General features: G+C 45.0%; 2 protein-coding genes across 6 annotated transcripts; one reads left to right on the forward strand and one right to left on the reverse strand.

Moving 5' to 3' along the window:
* Positions 1–1029: 1029 nt before the first annotated feature.
* On the reverse strand, positions 1030–13147 carry VCF1 (VCP nuclear cofactor family member 1). Of its 5 annotated transcripts, none has more exons than XM_075014421.1 (5): positions 12987–13147; positions 10322–10418; positions 4859–4921; positions 1960–2022; positions 1030–1662 (listed from the first exon to the last, which is right to left on the reverse strand). In XM_075014421.1, exons 1-5 carry the CDS (start codon positions 13031–13033, stop codon positions 1429–1431), a joined length of 504 nt encoding a protein of 167 aa, XP_074870522.1. In that variant the 5' UTR covers positions 13034–13147; the 3' UTR covers positions 1030–1428. The 5 variants fall into 5 exon arrangements, with proteins under 5 accessions (XP_074870522.1, XP_074870521.1, XP_074870523.1 ...); XM_075014420.1 differs by having other exon boundaries at positions 1960–2025; XM_075014422.1 differs by lacking the exon at positions 4859–4921 and having other exon boundaries at positions 1960–2025.
* Positions 13148–13734: 587 nt separating this feature from the next.
* Positions 13735–20614, forward strand: MTNAP1 (mitochondrial nucleoid associated protein 1). The gene is made up of 5 exons (XM_075014419.1): positions 13735–13973; positions 14839–16413; positions 16839–16946; positions 17400–17516; positions 19180–20614. The coding sequence occupies exons 2-5, from the start codon at positions 14847–14849 to the stop codon at positions 19206–19208; spliced, it is 1821 nt and encodes a 606-aa protein (XP_074870520.1). The 5' UTR covers positions 13735–13973; positions 14839–14846; the 3' UTR covers positions 19209–20614.
* Positions 20615–21218: the final 604 nt, after the last annotated feature.

Consider the following 21218-nt stretch of genomic DNA (forward strand, 5'->3'; position numbering starts at 1 on the left):
TACAAAGGGAAACAGCTGAATTCATTTGCCAGTTTGACATGTTTAACCTGGGGCTTAAGAGAGTTATCAGTTCTTATGCATTACAAGGACAATCATCTTCACTCTGATATTCACAGGAATAGCACACATCCCACTTCAGTTAATTCACTCCTTCCACAGGCCCTGTTAATAGACAATTCCCCCACCACTTTTTCCTTTCCCTCCTCTGCCAGCTATACACACACTATTCTCATTTTTGCTCCAAAATCTGATGAAGTGGGTTATACTAATGAAAGCTCGTTACCTAATAAATTTTAGTTTTTAATGTGCTACAGGACTGCTTGTTTTTTTTCATTCTTGCAAAGCTGGAGTAGACATATAAATTGATTTTTTCCTCCCATCCACAGAGCAGGAGGTCAACAGTCTCCCACTGACGTCCCTTACTCCTTGTGACAGCGGAGACCTAAAGGTTTGATATAGCATGGACCTACTGGCTGTGCTAAATCAAATCCCGGAAGACTGAGCACAACCGCATCAATCTTCCTGCAAGTGTAGATGTGCCCTAGAAGTAGGCTGAGCTATTGCTGTCTGACTGCTGAAGCAAAACCTTAACAAAATGCACTTACCTTTCCTCCTCCCCCTTTCACGCAGATACCACTTCAGGCTAGACGAGGGAAGAAAAATTAGTTCCTATCAACACAAAACCACCTGGAGTGTTCTGAGTTTTACATTCCTTGTTACTGTGTATCTCAGTGGTATGACATGGTTTAAGCATACCTAGTGCTGCTAATTTGAATTCAAAGTGAAGTTCTTTTCATAGCTTGTATTTCGTCTGCTTAAGTTTTCTTCTAGAGAAGAATTTTCTTGTTTTTCTTACTGATGTGTGGAAGACTAAAGCTAAAGTTTAGGAGGCACCTCTCAATAAATCACATGAGAAATTCTTCAGTCTTCTAGTTTATAGAAAACTTGGGTGATAATTGTAATGCTAGACATTGAGTGAATGTGCCTCTTTAACTTAGCCTCAATCTTTTCAAATAATACTTGACCATGGAAACTAGTTTACTAGTTTATTGAAATTAAAAAAGGTTTATAAAACTGAAGGTGAACATTTGAAAGACTTTACATAAAGCAACAGTTGCTAACTAACAGATCAATCTGAATTGGACTCATTATGCACGCCTATAATACAGATGTGGGTTCCTCAGACTCATTGTGCATGTATCTGATACCCACCCCAAAATATAATCCTATAAAAATTGCTTCAAAGCCCCTTTTGCATTGCAATAGTGCAGCAAACCACAAGTAAACAATTTCCTGTTAACCTGTTATTTCAAATATAGACGGAAAAGGCAACAGGCGTTTTGTGCAATTTCATTTTAACAAACTTTTAAGTTGAAATATCAAATCTACACAGTGCTGTCCCTTCACAGAAGGCAAGGAACTGCTGGTTCATCGTGTAGGAGGGCGTCCACGGTTCTGTAGGCTGTGAAAGTGTGCCTCCTTCAGGATCTGGTTGATGTGGAAGTAAGGACCTTGACTTAGTGCAGACTGCTCATGGAAGGATGGGGGGCTCACAGGACTGGATGCTGCAATTATCTGGTTTAAGCTGGTTTCTGGACCGCTTCCTCTGTCAGGGCTGTTGATGCTACTGCTACTGCAACTGCTGCTATCACTGCTGGAGGACTATGAAACAAAGAGAAAGTTAACACTTCCACTTTTCTCCTATGCATATTTTTACAGCTTGATTAAGCAAGATTTTTCTCCCCTCAACATCTCCCTCCCCGGAGTTTCTGGAGCCACCTGTAGTCAGATGGACAATTCATGAAGCAAACCCACTGAATGCCCAGAAAGCACATTCAGTTGCTTTAGTGACTGTCAAACTAGAGAAATTTCAGGAAGCCCAGGTGATATGCAATTGTGTCCACTAACCACTATGGCTGTTTGAACTTACTGGAAAAACCCCAGGTTAACAGTTCTTACCAGACTTTCAGGATTCCTCCTTTTACTTGTGTTAGGATAAGTGAATTTTGGTGCAATTTTGGTCTGCTAAGAATTGGAAAACAGAATTTTAGTAAATTTCACGTGTTTCTAGAATGAGGTGAAAAGTTTCATAAAATGCCCATGTTTACATTTGACAAAATTTAGTTTTAATCAGTTCAGAACAGCTATGCATATCACACAAAGCGCTTAGGAAGTGAAACATCCAAAGTGACATAGGCCTTAAAAGGCAACAGGGTGCTCCCTATATTTGCAGCACATTTCCATTATGTATTTGGCACATCAGATTTCAGTCGTGGTAATTCGTTTTCTGCGACAGAAAGCACGTCACATGGCAGTACTGCAGTGGAAAACATTTACCCACATGTGGGTTAGCCTCAGGGCTACCAAGCAAGCAAGCCGCAACATCATACAGAAAGATAGACCTCATGATGTAACTTACCTAAAAGGACAGTTTCTCCCTTAACCAGATTAAAATGGGTACAACCATTTTAATGGTCATGACATCAGTAAAGAGTTTTATATATTCCACATATACAATGCTTATTTTAAGTATTTTAAAAGAGACATCAAGTGGTTTAGGCTAAACAAGTTTAAAGGTAGCTAATGTTTTCACGGATTTGTTTTAGTTTCAGTTAAACAGTTTCCGGTTTTGCTAGTTTCATGTAGCGTTCACAAATTTGCCACAATGATTCTCAAACACTTAGCACAAAGTGAAAATGGTTAATTTATCATCCACTGTGAATTAAACTGAAGAGAGCATTAAAGAGTAGAATTCAAACACTCTTTAATCTAAAGGTAATTACTAATTTTTAAAAAATAATTTCCATTTTAATTTTTCACTTTAAAGTGTCTTTATCTTAGCTTACATTACTTTAGCCAAAAGAAAGAAATGTTTACAAATATATACATAATCCTGAAACAAATCCATTTTGTCCCCCAACCTTTAGTTTGATTAAAAGGCCACTTGAGTTGTAGGACTGTACCTCATAGAAAAAAGCCTGACGTTTCTATTGTATAAATCAAGATTTGGCACTTACTACATAATTTGTTTGGTGAAGCACTGTTGCTTCAGAACAGTCAGCAGTAATTTTACTGCTCAGAGGTAAGCTCAATAAGATACATCCAGCATGCGTCTGCTGGGGTGACTGTATTTCCCTATGCCAAATACAGAACGGGCAGTGGGCACTGGAATGGGACTGCAGCCCCATGAAGGAGCTCCCTGGTGGCAGGGGCAATTGCCCTGAGGAAGAGAGAAGGGGGTTTGCCAGCTGCCCCTTACCAATGGGCTCGGGGAATGCTGCAGAGGTGCTCCCTCAAGGCACCTGGAATAAGGCTGCAGCATCATAGGGAACCTCCCCGGCTGCCCCATGCCTCTGGATGCTGGAAATGGGGCTGCTACCCTCCTCGGGGCCTTCCCCAGCAGCCCCACACCTTGTGGCACCAGGAACGAGACTGCTGCCCTATGGGGGACCTCCCTGGCTGCCCCACAGTAGGGGCACTGGGAATGGGGCTGTCACCCCATGGGAGAGCTCTGTGACTGCCTCTTGCCTTGGGGTGCCAGCAACGGTGCTGCTGTGGCACAGGAGAGCTCCCCAGCTGCAGGGGCTCCCTTGCTGCAGAAGTGGTGGCTACACTGGGGGGGGAGCTATCCTGCAGCAGGGATTGGGCTACCTCCCTCCAGTGCTCTCCCCAGCTGCAGTGGCAGCTGCCTCACGGAGGAACTGCCTGGCACTGCTTGGGCACCTTAAAATCTTAGAGGCGGGGGGCAAAGCACACTACCCTATCCCCCAGCATACCCTGCCTGACCTCTATGGAAGGGTTCCTGACTCCCTCTCCTGCTGCTGCCTGTACTAATCAGTCAGTATATGCTGCATGTGCTGTCTAGTCAGCTCCTGATTCATTTTACCTGCAGCTGCGCTGACCTTGGGGAAGGGCAGCTCAGCTGGGCAGTGAATATACAAGACAATTGGCTAAAATACAGGACTGTCCCTGTGAAAATGGGATGGATGGTGACCCTCATTTTCACACTCTTAAAGTAGGCAAAGCAGCATCCTATCACCTGGAAAGAGAATCTACCAAAAGCCAGTGCACACGGAAGGGTGTACTCCAAGATCTGGAGCACCACATGCTCACCCATCTGAGACTGCAATAGAAACCAAGCACAATTAGCCATAATTGTCCATGCTCATCAGGTCATTATATATGCAAGCATTTGATATGGATCATGGCACCAAACTATAAAGACAGAGAGGGAGCCGTGCTAGTCTATACACTACCAAAACAAAAAGCAGTCAAGTAGCACTTTAAAGACTAGCAAAATGGTTTATTAGGTGAGCTTTCGTGGGACAGACCCACTTCTTCAGACCATAGCCAGACCAGAACAGACTCAATATTCCTATTTGCTCATCTTTAAAGTGCTACTTGACTGCTTTTTGTTTTTATAAAGACAGAGTGCCTAATATTGATTTATACAAACAGGGTTTAATGATTCCACTGTAAAAGCAATGAATGCAACTTTGCTTTTTCAGGACAACTGTAATAAAAAAAAGCAAGAAACACAGATGAAGCCAATAGAACTCTCGAGTCTGAATTAAGGCCTTTGCAATCAATGCAAGAGCAATAAGCATTAGATTCAGCAGATCCACCAAAAAGAAGGATTTTAGACTTTGTTAAGAATGCAATAATCAATGTCACATCCGTGACTGATGGTTTTCCCTGAAGGTATTATACAGAGGAAGAGATTACACACGATAGACATGTAGTTGTCATTAATCCACATTTTCCAAGTCACCTAATTTTCCTTAAATTACTTAATGCATAATATAAACTGTGCACTTTTACACTCAGCAAGTTACAGCAGCCTTGGAGAGAAACCCACCGCACAGGACACTTTGTTTCCTTTTATCCTGCTTTCCTTACAGTTTTTCGTTACAGGCACTTTCTGAAAATCAAGGTAAAAACTATGATCAGTATTTATTAACATTCAAATTTTAAGTCCCAACAGAAAACAATTTTTAGGCCCATTAATATTGAGTGAAGATAACTTCCAGTATCTAAAAGCATTCTAATTTTAACTGTTAGGTGAAAACATGGCAACTCGTGTCCTGGGTCGTGTTTCCTATTTCTAAGGCTGTTAACAGGTCTCTCCAGTCATCACATAAAAACAAAACAGTAGTCCAATAGCACTTTAAAGACTAACAAAATAATTTACTAGATGGTGAGCTTTTTGTGGCATAGACCCACCTCTTCAGAGCATAGCCATACCAGGACAGACTCAATATTTAAGGCACAGAGAACCAAAAATAGTTATCAAGGTTGACAAATCAGAAAAATGTAATCAAGGTGGGCAAAGTGTGTTCTACAAAACACACTTCCACTTCCTACAAAAAAGAAAGGACAATAAATTGTCTAAATTACTTCATACCTCAGGATACAACTACAACAACCACAACTCAATTAACAATATTGTTAAACGGTCTATCCCACGAAAGCTCACCACCTAATAAATTATTTTGTTAGGTCTTTAAAGTGCTACTGGACTGCTTTTTTGTTTTGATAGTATATAGACTAACATAGCTATCCCTCTGTTACTATTCAACATGCAAGTCATCATATAGGTTTTTTTGTTTTAAGACAGGTACAAAAAAGTCACCAGAACTTGAAGCTCTTTACTGCTCAAAACACACTGAAGGCACACTTTGTTATCAGGCTTTTGCAAACTAACAGTACCATACTCAGGCAAATAAGGTCCTTTATAAGGTCACTGCTAAAATCATAATTATGTACACACCAGCAGACGGATATCAAAGACCAGACCAAGAAGAAGGTGTCAAGCCATCTTCAAAATTCATCCATTACCTTTCCCCCAACTTTAATATCAGTACCTGTACCAAACAGCTACAATGCTTCAATTTAGTATCAGTTATAAAACAGAACGGGAAGACAACCGACCAGTAAAGTGTTTGGGCTTGCTTTGCTGCTCTACAGCAGAGGCTGAGAAAAGCCAGAATCCTAGAAACTGACATGCAGTCATTTAAACCAGTGTTCCTCAGATGCAGACACCATGGCTGGATGTGACCACCAGGAACTAATTCTGCAGTCACAGCCTCCTGGGTGGCAAGAAGCAGTGGCCCTCTCCCAGGGCCATTAGCAGAGGTGGGGCCTGGCTCCTTATAGAGCCACAAATACCAGAGGAGCAGGTGGCATGTGCGAGTTCCCCACCTTCCTGGGGCCATGGCTTCAGGCTCCCCTCCACACTACCTGCAGCTGCAAGTGCCGGTCCCAGGTTTTGGCTGCCCCCATTGTCCCTGACCCCCCACTGCATTCTCCAGCCCCAGATTTCAGCCCTGTGCTCCATCTCCCCAGCTGTGTGGTGGCAAGTGCTGGTGGAGGCTAGCACCTCCCTCCCCCTCCCTTCTGGCCCCTGCCGTTTTCCAGCACCGAATGCAGGACTCTGGCCCCCAGGCTCACCCCTCAGGCCTCTGCTGCCTCCATACCATCTCTGCATTCAGAGCTTAATTGGTCTCCCAGCTTGCCAGGGCTGAATAAGCTTTGCCAAAAGTGATATTTGTGTTTGTCAATATCACTTTTCACTGCCTCTCAGCTGGCTTGCAAGTCCATTACTGTGAAAAGTGGTATTAAACAAAACACTTTACAGAAACAGACTTACTAGCTAGCTTGTCTAAAAACGCAAGAGACAACATGCAAAGCACCTTGTTTCCACTCTCTAAGTGGTTCTCAACTAGGGAGACACATACCCTGGGGGCACACACAGGGTATATCAACTCATCGGTGCCCTTCGCTCTGATTCTGTTCATCATTAAGGGCGCCACTCAAAATCCTCAAACTCTGAATGTGGCCACTTGTCACCACACAGCCTACAAGATCAGTGCAGGACAGGACACCAGCAATATCCAGTATCGGAGGGGTAGCCGTGTTAGTCTGGATCTGTAACAGCAACGAAGGGTCCTGTGGCACCTTATAGACTAACAGAAAAGTTTTGAGCATGAGCTTTCGTGAGCACAGACTCACTTCATCAGATGCTGATCTTGGATTTCCAAGACCAGCATCTGATGAAGTGAGTCTGTGCTCACAAAAGCTCATGCTCAAAACTTTTCTGTTAGTCTATAAGGTGCCACAGGACCCTTCGTTGCTGTTACAGCAATATCCAGGCATTCAGAGGGCTAGTGCAATAACCAAGATTTAACATTTGCAGCAAGCCCTAATATGGCTATTTTCTAATATGTGCTTTTTTGGACCAAATGTGTTATAGAAACTTCAGCTCATCCTCTGGGTTAGCATGGTCTAGGAGTGCTGTGGAAGTAACTTAGTTCTAAGGAAAAGCAGGAATCCCACCTCGCTACTAAAATATGCCAAACAGTTACCCTGATAGATTGAAGATAACTTCTCCTGATGGAGGATTTAGTTGAAGTCAGCAACACTTATGTGAAAAGACAGACCAACAAAGCATGCAACAGCAACGATCCTTTGGACTGGATCTAGCTCACTAAGACAACGAGAGAGAAATCTACTGGCCATACATAATTTTTCTGACTTTAGCCCTCAATACGTTAATTTTAATGCTACTAACAAAATCAAGTGATTTCTCCTCATCTACATCTGTGTTTTTCAACCTTTGGTCAACGTATCTCTGGGGTCAGACACTCTAGAGAATTTCCAAAGGTGTCCACACCTCCATTTGAAACTTTTAATGGGTCTTCAAATGGAAAAGGTTGAAAACCACTTATCAGAGGACCCATTGTCTAGATTTTTAGAAGAGTATATAATTACCATCCATTCACCAACATGAACTGGGGAGGAAGGAAGAGAAAAACAGCCAGCCAAACTTACTTTTCCATTACTAATCTAGTAGGTATAGTAATATAGATTTTTTTCAAATGGACAGCATATCTCTAAGTAAAACCAAGCTCTCTACGAAGACTGGAAGACAAAAGTGAGTTACACCTTCAAAATGAAGACAGGAGAGAAGCAGTCAGAATTACTCAGTTACAACTTCACAAATACTTTTAAGTGCATGCACTACGAGGAAAAGCACTACCCTCCAAATCTTGCCACAATTAGAACTGCAACTCCCCCTCTTAATAGTCTTCATGCACCTGAAGATTCAATTTCACAACTTGGCATAAGAAGGCTTTAGAGAGATGGTGGAAGAGTAACAATCTAATGTCATGGCATGCCTGATTCAGTGATCTCAAATCCTGGTGAGGTCAGGAGAAAGGGACAGAAAAGCCTGAAAACTAGGTTCTTGCACAAACTGAATCCATCAGTAACAGAAATTGTGAAGTTTCGATCCTATAGGCAGAGGTATTTTTAATTCTACTGCCAAGGATGCCCAGCAGAAACACTCTCCCCATTCAACATCAGGAGGATAAGGTTCTACTTTTTCTGCTCATTGGCAAGTTTTAATTTGTCAAAGGCAAACTTGCAGTGCAGGTGTATAATGAAATGGCAATTTCAACACAAGATTCAACAGTTTGATTTCATGACTGGAAAGGCAGGTAGAGAATCCACTCAAAGCTCATGCCTACAAACAATTCTTAGAATTGTAACAGCAACAGCAAAGCTTTATTAAGTCATCTACTCTCATCTTCTGCATGTATACAAGATTATTCCCATTTACGCTTGTACTGCTTTGCCCAGTCTCATGCAAAGGTGCTGCAGCCACTCATTCTCCCCCCACCCCACCGATATTTCATTGTCTAGTTCAATCTCTTACTATACTAAATTCTTCCTTCTCCCTCCACAAATCTTGGCTCGTCAGTTGCTCCTTGACACACCTGGAGAGATGTTTCCATTGGTAAGTGATTCAAGGTAAAGACCATGTTTGGTTCTGGTGTACAACAGCAGCGCACAAAAGGGCAACCTCATCCCAGGAAGCCCTCGAGAGAAAGAATAAGCAAAGGAGCCAAGGGCGTGCATGATGAACAGCTTGATTGCTAAACTTCTTCCATACCAAGTCATGGGTGTGTCACATCTGCCACTCCTTTACAAATTAGTTCAGAACTAAGACGATAAAATAGTATTGTGCTTAAAATAATGTACCACGACTTTATGGTCAAATTTCAACACCAAGGCTAACAGCTATCCTAACTGAATTCAGTGTAGCACGCCTCTTTTGCCATGACAAACAGCCAGGCTTAACAAAAATTAAACCCACAACACTGAACACATTTAAAGCCATCTCGTTACCATCCCAAACACGAGGCACTCTCCTCCCGCTGCACATCTTTCCCAGTCTGTTAGCAGTGGAAATTAACTGCAGCTCATCATCAACGTAAACACTAACTGTTCAATTTCAACACGCCCAATGATTTAGACAGTACTGGATACTAGTACTAAAGTTTGTCAGCAAGCATTAGAAATCAGTCTCAAAGTTAGAAAGCTAGTACTTAGCCCTTGCATAGCACTTTCCTTGTGCAGATCTCAAAGTGCTATGAATGCAACTAACTTAGGATGTGGCCCATTTCTCACTGAAATCAATGGACGTCTTCCCATTGACTTCAATGGACTTGGGACCTTGATTTTCACACTATTCCTGTGTGTTAGGCAACTGTTAACATGTTATTGTTGGACAAACAACAACAACAAAAACGGTTAAGAGACTACTCAATGTCAAACCAAAAATACATGGCAGATCTAGGAGGAGAATCCACATAGCTGCAGTCAAAGTTCCCTATTAACCACAGCACACTCTCAAAAACAAAATACTTGGCATCAATACAGTACTCTGCAAACATTCTGTGAACACTACTGCTTACTGAGAACACCGTGTACCACAACACTTACCAGGCTAATAAAACCATTAATGAAGGGAAGAGGGCTGATTAGTTTTCTGTTACTTTTCAATTATTTGTTTAGGAACAAAAAAACCCTAACTCCTAATTAATATGTGCAGCCTGATAGAGCTACCACATGTCCTTATTACCAAACCATTCCACTTGTAGCCTCCCATATTGTGTTGCATGTGATTTGACTGTAAACTTGCTAGGGGCACAAAGTGTTTCTTTTCTAGTTGTAAAACAGTTAATACACTTTGAACATAACCTAGTAAATCAGTACTTGTACAACAGCACACACACACAGATCATTAAAATGAAAAACAGTTACCTGCAATGAGAAATATGTTGCTTTCCAAACTGTGTTAACAGAATTCAGTACAGGCACAAAACTGCACTTGAAGACTCAAAATTTTATATACAAAATATGTAATGATAAACTCACTAAGTGTTGTGGAGATAAGTAAATGTGATTTACACATTGCAGTAATGACTCCATCTCAGAAAATTAAGTGAGATGTGGACTCTAATAGGAAAAGTCTCACCTCGGTATCCCAGGAGTCCTGAAGGACAGCATTTCTCGTACTACGTTTTGTCTGTGGGATGTGGCCATCTTCTTCATTGCCATTCCGTCTCCTCTTCCTGACAAAATGCATGGGAAGAGAGTAAGAGACAAGTTAGCAGCCCATACACAATTTATATAGCTTCATCTTGCAGTCAAATCTACAAACCTCCGAGCAAACGAAGAGCAAAAACCGTAGATTATAACTACTTGTTGGAGGCCTCAAGAACCCAATAACTGCTTAGTATATAACTGATTTTCCTCAACTCCTCACCACAGAGTACTACTAGGAAATACATCTCCCTCTCTCACCAACTACATAGCCAGCTAAAAGTTTTCAAAGCAGTCCAGGGAATTTGAACTCATCTTCCACTAAAAATGAGAGAAAATTATGTTTAAATTCTCCAAACCACTTTCAAAGGTTTAGCAATACACGAGACACTTATCTAATACTCAGACATATCTAAAAATAAACCTGGTGTTTCTGAATGACATTTGACGAAGGAAAGCAGCAGGGATTGGAGTGACTAAATTTTCAGTAGCTACCCAATTAAATTCATCTTGCTTATTTAGGTCTTGCAGCTAGACAGCCAGGATGACTAGGCTTTATTCTCCCAACTCTGACAGCATTTGAATTTAAATAGGGCTCCTGATCAACATTTCCTTAAACACTGAATGAAAGCATCCCAACTGAGACTTGGAAAAACATCACATTAAAGGCCAGCCCTGTTAGTCTCTCACTGTTTGGGATGGTTTTGCCACCCTTTTATGACATCATTGTTGCTTCATGATATTATGAAGACAAAATGTAACAGCAACCAAAAGATATTTAACATTTTAAGATGCTGCCATTTCTTTATCAACTGGCAAAACCTTAACACTAGTGGACATAATCCTTTCCTGTCACTTATACGCTGATGGTAGCACCCAATAGGTAGTCAAAATCAAGAGCTGGAATGTGCTGGTGTTGTACAAAGTCTAGAACCACATTATTCTAGCTTCTGGAAAACAATACACACCACATGTTGGGCTTATACAAAGCCCTTCTATTGGAACTTGCCTATCTAGGACAGAATCAGTATGAAAGCCAAGTTATTTGGTCAGTGCCATCCGGATAACAAAATAATGCATTTTTGGATACCTAAGAGCCCCCAGTTATGGAACAGGAAGCCACTGTGCTGCATTCTGTGCAAAAAGAACAGCGATTGAGTGTAAGCTCTTTGAGGCAGGGACTAAGCATCAAGATAAAGGACAGATACAGACAAACTGATAGGAGCGTAAGAGGAGACCACAGTACGATATTGATCAGTGTTTTCAGATGCAGTTGTGGCACACCACCAGCCTAAGCCTTGTCAAGCTATTTGTAGTATCGTGGCAAAGTAAAGGTCCGAGAAGGAATCGGGAGGAAGACAATGAAGTTGTTTTATGAATCTTTATAGGAAACGCCTCTCAACCATAAGGCACAGCATGGAAGCAGCAGATACTAGCAGATGGATGACAGGCTGGCATTGTGAGCCAGTCGGAGGTGGGAGTTGGCATTATTATACTGAGAAATGTTAGGGTGGGACCATGTAATGAAGGCCCTTGAACGTAAAGACAAGCAGCTTTTTTGGTACGATAGGGAAAAGGGAGACAGTTCAGGGATAAAAAGGGGATGACATGATCAAGGCGATAAGCTACGAAAGTGAGCTTTACAACACCATTCTGAAAAAAATATGAGCAAGATCAAAAATGCAGTTGTCCAGGACAGAAAAAAGGGTGATACAGTAACTGAGATATGAGAGGCTGAGAACGTGAACAAGATTTTTTAAAGCTATGTAGACAGAGAAAAGACTATCTTAGAAATATGACATGGAAAGACTGAAAACTTAGATAAATGTAGATGTGAGGACTTAGAGAGAAGTCAGAGTGGAGGAAGGCAGCCAGGGGAAAAGCTTGATGGTTTGGTTATCCACAGTGAGCAAGCAAGCAAAGACCGAACGGCAAGGGCTCGGAGGGGAGAGAAAACCATTAAAATCTGTTTCGGGCACACTGAGCTGAACGCCGGACATTCGCTAGCTATCAGAGAGAGACGGCATAAGGATACGCTGCTGCTCCCAAACTCCACTGCTGCTTTAACCTGCCCACCTAGAGCACATCTACTGCTGCGGCTGGTCTTTGTCGGCTGACTTGGTTGGCTAAGGGTCCGGTCAGTTGGCGTCCAGACATTCGCACCAGGCTGAAACTCGAGCTCTGTGTCTCAGCGGGGTGAGAGGGCCCCAGAGATCAGGCTGCAGCGTCTACACGGCAGTCAGACAGCCCCTTCCTCGGGCCCGGGACCGCGGTGCTGACATACCCCAGGCAGGGAGGCAGCACAACTGGGGGAGGCGGGAGGCGTGAACAGCAAGGCCTGAAGCGGCGTCAGCGGGGAGCGAGGTCCCGGGAGGGGGCGGCAGCCGAGGGGGCAGCCTCCCAATGCGCCTCCCGTGCCCGCGATCCGCTCGCCCTCCCCCGTGCAGCCCTGCCCGCTCCAGGCTGCGCAGGAGCCCCTCCCCCGCCCCGGCCGCCGTCTGCCCCGAGCCGAGCTCCCCTCAGACCTCTGCCCCCAACCCCCCGGAACCGGCCCCGCCCCGCTACCTCAGCCCGAGGCCACCCGCCCTCGCGCTCACCTCTGCCGCGCTGCCCGCTCGCTCGGCAGCGGCTGCCGGCAGCTCATGGCGGGCCGGGCTCAGAGGCGCGGGGGGAGTCTCCGGCCGGAGCCCAGAACACGGCCCCGCGGCGAGGCTAAGCCCCTTCCTCAGCTCTCACAGCCACTTCCGGCGTCTGCGCCTCCTGCGCAGGCGCATTGGCCCATACTCGCCCCTCCCTCCCCGCCCACCTCTCCTCGGGGCAGGCGCACTATCCCGTGCGCGCGGTACGGCCCTTCCTGCGCAGGCGCGTGCACCTAGACCCCTCCCCCCTCGCGTTGGCACACTGAGCCCGTCCCATCCCCCCTACGCAACATTTCCCTGTGGCGCGTGCGCACTGGCTCCCTGACGCCTTTATGCTTACGTCCGCGGGCCGCACCAGTGACCGGGCGCTCTTGCGTACCGACGCCGGAGAGTGCCTGAGTCTTCGGCGCATGCGCTTCACTTCAACCTCAACGGGTTCGACAAGCAGCACTTCCGGTCCCGTGAGGCCCCCCCCGCCCCCACTTGGTGACCATTATATTTCCTGTTTGTAGAAATTATTTTAGGGACTCTTAGCAAGGGTTCCAGACGGAAATCTGAGTTCTCGCAGCGACTCAGCCGGGGTGGTGCTAGCACTGCGTCAGTCAATGACGTTTAATATCAGGCAAGAGGGAGGTCGCCCTGCTGCCGAGGAGGCCCCTTTCAACAACAGCTTTATTGACACCCTGCGCCCACTCCACCCTCCATGGGCCCCCGTCAACAACAGCTTTATTGACACCCTGCGCGCACTCCACCCTCCATGGGCCCCCGTCAACAACAGCTTTATTGACACCCTGCGCTCCGTGCGGCCGCGAGCAAGGGGATGAGGATGGGGGCGGCCCGCCGCTGCCCGAGGGCCGCTCTCGTTTCCCCTCCGAAGCGCGGCGGCCTCGAGGCTGGTGGCGCGCAGGGCCGGGAGTGACGCTGTCCCTGGGCCCCCGTGCGCAGGTAGGGCAGGGGAGCAGCTGCGGCGCGCGAGAGGAAGGCGAGGGCTCAGCCAGGCAGTGGGTGTCTTGCTGCTGGCAGGGACGGGCCCTGTGCTGGGTGGGGGTTGGGGGGTCTTTACATTGACGCCTCCCCCTCACAGGCAGGTCAGGCAGCACGTGGAGGTCTGTTTTCCGCCCCCGCCCCCCATGCACAGTACTTACCTTGGAGGGATTTAGGAGCCGGGCAACCATTGCTCCTGTTTGCCCCGTGAGGTTGTTGTGCCTGTCACTGCTCGGGGGGGAGGAGGAGGAAGGGAGCGCAGCCCTTCAGCAGGCGCCCTCGGGCATTGCAAATCTCAGCTCTCCTTCCGCCGGGGCTGGGGGAGGGGGTTCGCATGAGGCGGGAAGGGCAGCACCGGTGAATTGTCCTGTTCTGGGACCCGGGACGTGAGAGGCGCTACCCTGACCTGTGGCTGAGGCAAGCAGCAGTCATTCAAGATTTAGTGCATGCAGAACATACGCAAGCGCCGTGCTAAATGAAAGACATATTTTATGCACGTGACCCTTGCGAGCTGCATTCACTGGCCAGTCGTGCAATTGTGGCCAATTTAGGACTTTACCTTTGGTACCTCAGTCTCTCTCAGGCACTGTCCTATTTCACCTAGGACTGTTTTTCCCCCCTTAGCCATGAGTGTTTCCCTTTCCATTGTCAGATATTTTATCCTGCTGTCTAGTACTGTAATTTTCTCTTGCTAACTAGTCCCTGCCACTGGTCTCTTTTCCACTTCAACCTACCTTTCCTGAGCAACATACCACCATAATTCTGAAAAATGAATCTTCTTACCGCAACGTGTTAGTAGATAATTTTTATTTTCCTGCCTTTCCAGAAAGAACAATGGCAGGTGTCCCACCAGGGATGGAACCATGCCCCTATTGCGGGAAGGCATTTAAACGACTGAAATCCCACTTACCACACTGTAAGATGGCAGGAGACATAAACACTGCATTTGACTCAGGCAAAGTGCCATATCCTGACTTGAAAGCATCTCATTCCAAGCCAGCTAGACTCCTGGTCCCCCAGGGGAAAAGAGGACAAACCAAAGAGAAAATGACCACCCCAGACCATGGCTCAAAAAGAGAAAGTAAGAACAAAACCCTTGATGCATCAGGGAACAAAGTAGAAAGCAAATTAAACCCCTTACAAAAAGGGAGTACTGCTGGATCAGAACCTGCAGAAAAGCCAGGTAAAAATACAAAGTGGCAAATTAAACTGGCTTCGGAAAAGACACAAATAGATGAAGGAATGAGACTAGCTCAAGAAGAGGCCAGAATGCATGTGAATGCAGTAGAGGAAAGGACTTCAAAAGCAAAACATGAAAAGAAGTTATCCAAAACCCAGAAGAGCAGAGGTAAAAATACTTCTGGTGTTGAGAATTTAGCAGCTGGGGGCACTTTGGAGCTTTCTTCATTGAATAAGGATGAAAAATCTGACTCAAAGTTTCCTAGAGAACCACTAAGATCTTTTGCAAAACAGAAACAAAGGAAGGTAGTATCTCAATCTCCAAACCAGGAGCTGGCTGACTCTTTGGATTTACCCCCTAGTGATCTTGAAAGTATTCCCAGCACAGCTATAGAGGGAGTGAAATTAGTTATTGAAAACCATCGTGTCAAAGTGCTAAGAGGCAGGAGTAAATGCAAAATTCAGGGTGCTCCACCAGACAATGCATCCACTGGTAACTGTACAACCCAGGGAATGTATATGGAAATGCTGGTGCCAGATCTCTCTGAAAACCATGTAGATACAGGCCAGTCTGATCACTGGAAAAATGGGACTGTCACAAGGGCCACGAATACACATGCTTTTAAGCTTGAGCTTGCAGAAAGTAGCACCTTGAGCAGAGAGAGAGAAAAAAACAATAGTTTAACAGCAACTGAAATCAGCATCTTCAGTGACCCTGGGGAGGCTGACTGCAGAAGGAGCCCTACTGGTCGTGCGTCACTGGACAGAAGTGAGACAGAAGAGAAGCACCGTGACTTAAATGGTGACATGGATCCCAAGGCCTCTTTCTCGACTCCCCTCGTTGAGATGCCACACTCGTCAGTCAGCGAGACTGTTAGCAGAGCCAGTGAAGGACTAGCCAGCAGCTACCTCACCTGTGTGCAACAGCTTCTGAAGGATAACAGGCAGACTGGCTTACTTTCTGAGTCTGTTTGGAATACAGGGAGAAGAGACAGCCAGCTGGCTTTGAAACAGCACTTGTTCCATGCCTCTGAAAACCAGCCCTCTTGTCTGCTCCAGCCTCCTGGCAGGAACATACAAGCAAGAGCCATTGGGTTGGAGTGGTTTCCAGCATTGTACCCTAATTATGAGAGGTTGAGCATGTGCCCAGGGATACCTCTCCAGGGAGAGAGAGAGATCGAGATGAAGAAGATGGAGTCTAGTTTTGTGGAAAGACCCCAAGGTAAAAAGAGGTTTTCAGTTGCCACTTTTGGAGATGTGCAATACAGCAAGCACAGAGGGGAAACATCCATTATATAAAATCAGGGCAGGGGTAAACCTATTGAGTGACTGTGTTTTAAGTGAGCCTTCCTTTCCGAGCTGTCACGTGGGACCATAACTGCAGTCACTAGGAACAGCATGGCCTTCCATAGCAAAGCAATGGGAGTGTTGTTTTTCCTACACACCTCTTAGTTCTGCATACAATCGTTCCAGGCTAGGGGAGGGGTACTACAGTTTTCCTCTCTGAAAAAAGCAAGGGAAATGCCACTGTTAAAATCATTTTGAATTACGCTGGCGAACAGTGCATGCAGAGTGTAGCCTGCAGACCAAGACGTGTGGGCATAACAACTCAGCCCTGTTTTCCCAGCTCTGACTTTTGTTTGATAGTTCCCCTTTTAGAAAAGCCACTGATGGATGTAAAACTTAAGGAACTGCCTGCCTGGCTGTCAGCTTGTGACTTCTCTCCCAAGGGCCTGGTTGGAGCAGTGCAGAAAGGTGAGCCCAGAACATTTGCTTCCTCTCTGTATATTGATTTGGCTGGAGCCTAGGTTTTTTTTTTTTTTTTAAACACAAAAAAAAAAACCAAACAACAACAAAGCAACCCAGCAACAAACTGGTGAGAGAGACAAGGGGAATTATCTTCCTGGAAAAGAATGTGGCTTGACTGAGCTAACTATTTGGCTTTTAAATTAGTCTGTCAGATCTAATTTGACAAAGTCCTATAGCATCTTAATGACTAGCTATTGATTAGGTAATGAGTGTTCATGGGCAAAACCCACTTCTTCAGATGACTTTTGCCCACAAAAGCTCATTATTTTATTTATTAGGTAGTTAGTCTTTATGCCACTCCAGGAATGCTTTGTGTGGAGTGCTACAGACTAACACAGTTACCCCTTTGAGCTCTAATTTGGGACAAATAACCAAGCAGACCTGCATTTGTTTCCACAGCCTGGAGCAGCTACTACAACAAATACATCAATGTAAAGAAGGGTGGAGCTGCTGGGATCTCCATGCTTTTGGCTGGATATTGCATTCTGAGCTATGGCTGGAGATACGAGCATCTGAGTAAGGTTTTCTTCTGAGTGTTGGTCTCTTCCCAGCTAATCGGCCCTTTATTTGAGAAGTTGCTGTGGTGAGAATTAGCCTAATGAGGTGCTGCATATTCATCAGAGCACCTCATTGCTATTCTCAGCTTCAGTTGATGACCATGCCCCCTTCAAGGAAGGGAGCTAGTGTAGACAAGCCCTAAGAGTGGAGCGCTCTGCCAGGAAACTGACTTCGAGTTGACAAGAGTTATCTGTTCTTTTTGGATTTTAAAGCCTTCTGGAGTAAAGCAAAAGCTGACAGAATGCGGAGCTTTATTCAAGACTGGCTGGTGGCTTCCTAGCCTAAGGGGAATACTAGAGCTGTGGATCATCCGTTAACTCAAAATGAATTACAGTAAATTAGTTTTAATCACACTTCAGCTATCACTTGAAATTTTTTAAATATTGTGAATGTTTCTCTACATTTTCCAATATTGATTTCAGTCCCAACAGGGAATACAAAATATACTGTGCTCACTATTTTATTTGTTAAAAATATTTGCACTGTAAAAGAGTTTGTTTGCTTCATACAAGCAAGCTCGTGCAATCTGTTTATCACATGTGCCCTTTACAAATAGATTTTTTTTTAATACATAACTCAAAACAATATACTGCTTTAGAGCCCCCATGTTTTAAGTTTGAATGCGGTGAGAGGGAGAGTTGGAATGTAAATCTAGTTCTGTAAATTCACGTTCATGAGAGAGATCAAAGTACACCCCTTTAATGGGGGGATTGAAAAAACCTATTATTATGGGGCAAATATTTGTAATAAAAATATAACTATAAAGGGGATATTGCACACTGTGTATTCTGTTGTTGTGAAAGTGTAGAGAACATCCAAAATACTTAAATAAATGGTGTTCTATTAGAGCTTAACAATATATTAATCACAATACATTCTTGATCACTTGACAACCCTAATAAATATCCCTTCATGATAGGAACTGCGTATGGGATAGAGGCAGTGGTCTCATTCCCCAGCACATGGAAGGAAATCTCTTACATTACTCAACTCTGAGCCAGCTGAAGGAATTAATAGGCTCTAGAGAAAGGGATAACTATTCCTACCTGTCCAAAAGGCTGGTGACCATGGTGCTGGTGGATAGGAATTGATAACATACCCCATTCCCTTTCCCATTGTGAAACATACTGCTTACCCTGCATACCCTCCTGTTTTATGGTATTTCTATTGCAGGGCTATCTTCATGTTGCTGAATATAAGCAGCTTCCCATCATGCAACCATTTGTGAGAGAGCAGCTCTAGGACTCTAAGGCTACGGCCACACAGCAAAGTTATCGCAAGAGAACAGCTTAGGGTGGACACGTGCACATACGCAAACATCCAACCAGCTGAGTTTGTGTTGCAATACTCTTCTACTGCTAGCTGGGTGTAATCCCCCATCTTCTCCTCCTTTACTGGCTGAACTATCCTCCTTCAGCTCTCTAGCATTTATAGGACAGTAGAGTCAACCTACAGGAGATGATTACGGTAAAGCCAAAAAGATCAGTTAAATTGCAGTCCAGTTTAAACATAGCTGGTCAGCTGAATGTCTAGGACAAAGCTTAAACACTACTTAAGAAGCATTACTATTTTCACATCCGGGGTAACATAGCATTAACTTTGTACTTCTTTCTCTGTCAAGAACAAGATCGCTGGCGCCAGCATCACTGAGGAAGGTACAAGTGCATTAGAGGACCAGCTACGGAAAACCCATGGTGGCCGTGTGCGGATCAGCCATGGGATCCACTTTCCAATAGAACATAAGACTTTGGAGGACAGTTCTGTCCTGTGTTCTATTCAGCTATATTGATTGCTAAAGGGAATGCTGTTTATTTACCCTCCCATACTACATACCATTAGCCAGAAGTAGTAGGGGCATGTTCTGCACAGACCAACAGTTCCTTGGAGCACTAGCAGGAAACCTACACTGATGTTTAGTGCCTAAAGAGCAAGATTTGCACAGTAGGGCAGAAATGGGAAGATCAAACCACGATGGCTTTTAGCTCATATAGACCCTGTGTCTGGTTCCAGACGTTCTAGGCTCATGAGAGCATCTCACATGGGGGATGAGCTACAGGCTCTTGCTTCAAGTGTTCTAGTTTCAGCTTTGAAGAGCAGGTTCCAGTGTGAATAGCGGACAGAGGACCCCTGCAGATAAGAGGCAGTGCCGGAGTTTGGAGGGACTAACCGGGCCCATCCCCCAACTCAGTTGCTAAAGTAGGGTGGCCTGTGACACATGCTTGGAAAGAGCAGTATTGTAACCATGTCTCCCATTCAGTGTCCTGCATCTTATCAGTGGTGAGCAATACAAGCTGTTTTTGTTACCGTGCTCTGTGAAAGCGTAGGGCTGGGCCCAGGCTTCACACACTGCAAAGTGTGGCTTGTTTAAGGACACCGATTTGACAAGTCAAGCACTGCCTGAGCTAAGACAGATCTGATGGGGAGAGCTACAAGCCGGTGGTTTGACAGAATAATCATCAGGGTAGGACAGACCCATTCTTCACCTCACTCTGCACGCCCAGCACAATACAAAGGGGGCAGCCGGACAGCCCCATTCTTCACCTCACTCTGCACGCCCAGCACAATATAAAGGGGGCAGCCGGACAGCCCCCGCTCTCTCCTTTGTAAGGAACAGCCTGGCCGGTTTCAGTAGTGACTTGTGAAGAAGCACTAAAGCAAAGCAGGAATGACATTAAAGCAGGAGCCTCCTCTTACCAGCAGAGGACAAGCCATACTAGTTGCTATTCAGACTGCCCTTTGAGTGGAACAGAACCCTTCTGAAACAAACAATAGCAAGTGATTAGAACAGTATTGATTCTAACCACCTCTAGCTGGCTGGGATTTTATTTCCTCTCTCCAGGACAGAAGGTCGTGAAAGTGTAACGCAGTTCTAAGGGGAACCAGAACTGTTGGCAAAAAGCTTTATTACAAATAAGTTATGGTAGCATTCAAAAAACAACACTTTGAAGCCAAACAAGAATAAAACCACATTCTAGCAAGGACTGACTCTCCTGCAGTAAATCTCCTGGGTGTTTTCTTAACTGACTTTATATTAAATGTTATATCTTGCAACACAATATCATCATGCCTTCCACAATTGCCAAAGCAGCTAAAGAGCCGTAATGTCCCTCGGAGGTAGCGTTAACCCTATTTTATAGATGAGGAAACAGAGGCTTGTAGCTATTAAGTGACTTGCTCAAGGTCACACATCAAGTTGGGAGGCAGTGATGAAGCCTAGTTCTGGGACCCAACCTGTACTCTAGCCACTGCAGACTATGGACAAGTCAGCTTCATTCTCCATTCCTTAGAAGAACCTTTGGCAGAAAGTTGCATGAGATTTTCCAGGGAGACTCTCTCAGGTCTGGGGAGAGGGAGTTACTTGGATTCTGCCATGACTACATGGCCTCCTGGTAAGTGCTGTAAATGGTCATTTAGAAGCCAGCAGTGACCCTTTCCAACTTCCCTCAGACCAAAATCCTTCCTTGTTCCTGCCCACACCAGTATCAGGAGAATCCATCAGCCACCTGTTCTACGTTGCCTTTTAAAACCATGTTTTAGAACGGGCCTGATTATGGGTGTCAGACTCCAGTCTAATATCTGAGTCACCTGCCAATCCAGCAGCCTGGGGTCAGAATACAAACATCCAGTTTACAGTTACATTAAAGCACCTGCATTTCCCCT

Source organism: Carettochelys insculpta, chromosome 20 (genome assembly GCF_033958435.1).
Source record: "Carettochelys insculpta isolate YL-2023 chromosome 20, ASM3395843v1, whole genome shotgun sequence".
NCBI classification, from domain to species: domain Eukaryota; kingdom Metazoa; phylum Chordata; order Testudines; family Carettochelyidae; genus Carettochelys; species Carettochelys insculpta.

Coding starts and splice junctions, on each gene's coding strand:
- VCF1 (XM_075014420.1), bottom strand. CDS start 13,033: ATGAGCTGCCGGCAGCCGCTGCCGAGCGAGCGGGCAGCGCGGCAGAG. Junction 10,419..12,986: donor GAGCGGGCAGCGCGGCAGAG/GTGAGCGCGAGG, acceptor GCATTTTGTCAG/GAAGAGGAGACGGAATGGCA. Junction 2,026..4,858: donor GAAACAAAGTGTCCTGTGCG/GTGGGTTTCTCT, acceptor TCCAATTCTTAG/CAGACCAAAATTGCACCAAA.
- MTNAP1 (XM_075014419.1), top strand. CDS start 14,847: ATGGCAGGTGTCCCACCAGGGATGGAACCATGCCCCTATTGCGGGAAG. Junction 16,414..16,838: donor TTTTGTGGAAAGACCCCAAG/GTAAAAAGAGGT, acceptor TTTGTTTGATAG/TTCCCCTTTTAGAAAAGCCA. Junction 17,517..19,179: donor CTGGAGATACGAGCATCTGA/GTAAGGTTTTCT, acceptor TTCTCTGTCAAG/AACAAGATCGCTGGCGCCAG.